General features: G+C 35.9%; 1 protein-coding gene across 1 annotated transcript; it reads left to right on the forward strand.

Moving 5' to 3' along the window:
* The first annotated feature begins 1,526 nt into the window (after positions 1-1,526).
* Positions 1,527-4,496, forward strand: LOC108486733 (pyruvate dehydrogenase E1 component subunit beta-3, chloroplastic-like). Its single transcript, XM_017790932.2, has 4 exons — positions 1,527-2,093; positions 2,176-2,282; positions 2,397-2,440; positions 3,182-4,496. The coding sequence occupies exons 1-4, from the start codon at positions 1,985-1,987 to the stop codon at positions 4,152-4,154; spliced, it is 1,233 nt and encodes a 410-aa protein (XP_017646421.1). The 5' UTR covers positions 1,527-1,984; the 3' UTR covers positions 4,155-4,496.
* Positions 4,497-4,711: the final 215 nt, after the last annotated feature.

Consider the following 4,711-nt stretch of genomic DNA (forward strand, 5'->3'; position numbering starts at 1 on the left):
GATGAGTCTACACCATTGATATCGAATAAGTCATATGTCATGGGATCAACCGAAGCAAAAAATCGATACTTAATAGACAAAACTTTCATTGGCGTCGTTCCAAAGATTTTACGCCTAATTCTTTTACGAAGTTTTGTCAAATCTATGTTCTGGTTAAAAACCAGTCGCGCTGTATTCTCTGATAAAAAAACAACGCCGTTCTCTGTGTGACGTACCTCACAATCATAGTAAATAATAGCACTAATACGTTCACCCATCTTTAATTTCTTTTCTACTTAGCCTCTCTAATTTTTCTTGCTGTAACTTATGCAACCTGAGAATGAAATTTGGCTCATTTATAGTCTAAGGCCAAATGGGAACTACTGTAGAAAAAGAGCGTCCACGTGAGAGCTTTTTTCAGTAATTTTGCTGAGAGTTCATCCTGCTTGAAGCGTTTTTGACACTATTTGTTCAGATATATCTTCTCAAAATTATTTTTTCAGAAACTACTGTAGAAAAAACGCATCCACGTAAGAACTTTTTTCAGTACTTTTGCTGACAGTGCATCCTGCTTGAAGCGTTTTTGACACTATTTGTTCAGAAACATCTTCTCAAAATTATTTTTTTAGAAACTACTGTAGAAAAAACACGTCCACGTGGGAGCTTTTTTTAGTAATTTTGCTGACAGTGCATCCTGCTTGAAGTATTTTTGACACTATTTGTTCAGAAACATCTTCTCAAAATTATTTTTTTCAGAAACTACTAGGAAAAACGCGTCCACGTGGAAGCTTTTTTTTAATACTTTTGCTGACAGTGCATCCTGCTTGAAGCGTTTTTGGCACTATTTGTTCAGAAACGTCTTCTCAAATTTATTGTTTCAAAAACTACTGTAGAATTTTTTTTATTGCTAATATATTTTTCCAAAACCCTAAACACAAAATTATTTAAAAAATTAATCCATAATTTAATTAATTAACCTTAAAACCCTAAACCCTAATCTAATCAATTTTTAAATTAATAATTAATTTAATCGACTACCTTAAACCCTAATTTAATTAATTTTTTCTTAAAAAATCTAAACCCTAAACTCTAAAAACCTAAAATCCCTAACCTTAAAAACATTAACCATAAAACCCTAAACCAATACAAAAAATCCTAACCCTAAAAAAAAAGGCAAAACGCATTTTTGAGAGAGCGTTTTGTTCACGTCAGCACAAAGCGTTTCCTTGAGGGCGCGCTTTGTGTTGACGTGGACAAAACGCTCCCCCAAGGACACGTTTTGCTGACACATCATTTGAGATCGCGCTGATATGGACGCATTTTTAGGGAATTCGACCTTTTTTGGTAAATAATAAAAAAAGTTAGCCTATTTCCGTAAATAATTTTAGAGAAGGAATTTTTTTTTTTTTGTAAAATGACCCTCAAATGGGCTTTAACGTGTGTTTAGATAACACCAATGCAGTGAGTGGTGAAGCATGTTTTTCTTTTCTTTCACATTTCATTAGTAATATGTTGGGAACATTTGTATTAATTCATCCTAATTTTATAAATCAAACCAATTTACTTTGTTTTTCTGATAATTTCTCATAAAAAAAAGAACTGCTTAGTTTAAAAGTTGTAAGCCGAGGAGTACCAGATAATTCCCGCAGTTCCAACCACTAACGAGCTGCAGGTTAGGTTTTGTTAGCTGGTCCAACAGAAAACACCACTTCGTGTTGCACATGCGCCACAACCCAATCGTTAATCTCAAAGCATCACCGTTCATCATTTAAACCTAAATGAACTAGTCTTCGATGAAAACAATGCCTTGTGCGTGTATTCCACTCCAAATAAATCGCCCAACATTTAAAAAAAAAATTAATATCAATAAAAAGACCCTCAAATTCTCCGCCTAGTTGTCTTACTCCTCTCGTATAAATTTCACTCTTCCTGTTTAATTTATTTCCATTTTGTTTTAAATAAATTTCATTTCTTTTTTACTTTCGCTGCTGCAAGTGCAAATTCAATGGCTGCCATCTTCCAAGGAGTTGGGGCGGCTGCTGCGTTATCATCATTACCCTCCAATTCTTTCGATTCCAAAAATTTTCTTTTTTCTCCTCGTAGATCCTTCTCCGGTTCGTTGTTCTTTTTTCTTTTTTCATTTTCATTTCAGATTTTTTTAAAAAAAAATGGTTTCTGAATACTGTTTTGGTTCAGTGAGGAAAGCGCCGAGCTTTGTGGTAGTCAGATCTGATGGAACCATGAACTTGGATTTGAACCCTAAATGTCGAAGGGCTCAACAATTTATTGCCAATGCAGTTGCGGTAATACTTCCTTTTTATTCCCCTCTCTCTGTCTCTTCGTTTTCTACGTTTTGAAAAGGCTTAGTGTCATTTCCTATGATGTTACTAATTTCAATTGTATTTTGATTTTTTTAGACCAAAGAAGATAGCTCCGCAGCGTCGTCATTTTCGAAACCAGGGTAATTATTTTCCATTTTAGAGTTCAGAATTAACTTTTGAATTAGTGTTACATTGTTGTTAATTGCTCTAATTTTGTTAAATATGAAATATGTTGATATTATTAGTGTTGTATTAGCATGGTATTGCTCAATTTTTCTAACTTGTCTGCCTAATGACATAGCCCAAAGCTTGCATTGATATTTTGATTCTTTTGTATTATTTTATAACTTAGTCTTTTTTTTTTTCAGTTCATGCCTTGGTTTTGACGAACATTTTTTTTCCTCTTTTCATTGCAATCCTGCAACTTTAGTTGAGATGCATGCTTAACCAAGTCTTGCTCATATTATGGTAATGTTCATGCATTTTATACCATTCAGGCATTAACCTCTTTCTAACATCAGTACAGTTTTATGTTAAAAAAAAAAAAAAAGGGTACATTCTTTCACAAGTGAATTTGTTTTTCCATATCACTGTTGATGTTGGCTTATAGTAGGTCTTTCTAAAATGACTGATTCATTGCTGTCTGTCTACTGTCATCAACTGATTGTCAGAGGCATGTGCGTCAAAGGTTGAATGGATGTCACTTGATTCTTGGGTGTATGCTTGCATGTATATATGTCTGTTTTGTGTGTTGCAATGGAGCTATGTTCATCATTAATTTCTTTTTATATTCATACTTGTCACAATCATGTCTTTTGTTTTGTTATTTTATGAAAAATTGTTGGAGTGATATATGTAACTAGATCTATATTGTATCCCAGGAATGAGCTTTTACTTTTTGAAGCTCTACGAGAGGGATTGGAAGAAGAAATGGAGAGGGATCCCCGTGTGTGTGTCATGGGTGAAGATGTGGGTCACTATGGAGGTTCCTACAAAGTGACCAAAGGACTAGCTACGAAGTTTGGGGACCTTAGGGTTCTTGACACCCCTATTGCGGAGAACTCTTTCACTGGCATGGGAATCGGAGCTGCTATGACTGGCTTGAGACCAGTTGTTGAGGGTATGAACATGGGATTTCTCCTCCTTGCTTTTAATCAGATCTCAAACAATTGTGGTATGCTTCATTATACGTCTGGTGGCCAGTTTACCATACCAATAGTTATTCGTGGACCTGGTGGTGTTGGACGGCAACTTGGTGCAGAGCATTCTCAACGCCTTGAGTCCTATTTTCAGTCAATACCTGGAATTCAAATGGTTGCATGTTCAACCCCTTACAATGCCAAGGGATTAATGAAGGCTGCTATCAGAAGTGAGAACCCTGTTATACTTTTTGAGCATGTTTTGCTTTACAACCTCAAGGAGAGAATCCCAGATGAGGATTATATCTGTAATCTTGAGGAAGCTGAGGTGGTAAGGCCTGGAGAACATGTCACTATTCTAACCTATTCAAGGATGAGGTATCATGTGATGCAGGCAGCAAAAACTTTGGTGAACAAGGGTTATGATCCTGAAGTAATTGATATTAGGTCATTGAAACCATTTGATCTTTACACCATTGGTAACTCAGTTAAGAAGACACATCGTGTTCTTATTGTGGAGGAGTGCATGCGGACAGGTGGTATTGGTGCTAGCTTGACCGCTGCCATCACTGAGAATTTCCATGATTATTTGGATGCTCCAATCATCTGCTTATCTTCACAGGATGTGCCTACACCATATGCTGGAACATTGGAGGAATGGACTGTAGTTCAGCCTGCGCAGATTGTGGCGGCGGTTGAGCAGCTCTGCCAGTAGTTGTGATAGCAGTAATAGTGATTCCATAGTTGAAGTTCTGTTAATCTTGTCGTGTTTAGTACGAAAGCAGTTCCTTTGCAACATCATTTTCGATCTCTAATTCCTGTTCCTTGGCAATTTTGTCAGTTCAAACTTGCAAGTTTTCATCAGGTTGAGGCCCTTGTGATCTTGTTCTTTCTTGACTAAAATGGCAAGTAAGATCCTTAAGCAATAGTTATAGGTAGAATTATGGAAAATAACTCTGTACTTTCCATTTCTCTTCACATTGCTATACACTTATTAGACAAAGTCGTGTAATTTTTTCTATTAATATGGTATGGCAAATGAATCTTAATTTGTTTATACTTTTTTATTTATTGGTTGTTTTCAGTTTTATTGCTTTTTATTTGCGTTTGAAGTAAGTCACCTCGTAGCTGCTGTCCAATCTGCTATTGCCCCCAAAGAACTTGGCTCGCTGGAAGTGGAGTTTTGGCACATTGTAGTATGCTAACAATCTCAGTAGATGCTTTCTGGTTGTTGCTAAGGTGAGTATTCAATTGAATCGAATGAAAAAAATT

The sequence above is a fragment of the Gossypium arboreum genome, chromosome 6 (genome assembly GCF_025698485.1).
Source record: "Gossypium arboreum isolate Shixiya-1 chromosome 6, ASM2569848v2, whole genome shotgun sequence".
NCBI classification, from domain to species: Eukaryota; Viridiplantae; Streptophyta; class Magnoliopsida; order Malvales; family Malvaceae; genus Gossypium; species Gossypium arboreum.

Coding starts and splice junctions, on each gene's coding strand:
- LOC108486733 (XM_017790932.2), top strand. CDS start 1,985: ATGGCTGCCATCTTCCAAGGAGTTGGGGCGGCTGCTGCGTTATCATCA. Junction 2,283..2,396: donor TTATTGCCAATGCAGTTGCG/GTAATACTTCCT, acceptor TGATTTTTTTAG/ACCAAAGAAGATAGCTCCGC. Junction 2,441..3,181: donor TCGTCATTTTCGAAACCAGG/GTAATTATTTTC, acceptor ATTGTATCCCAG/GAATGAGCTTTTACTTTTTG.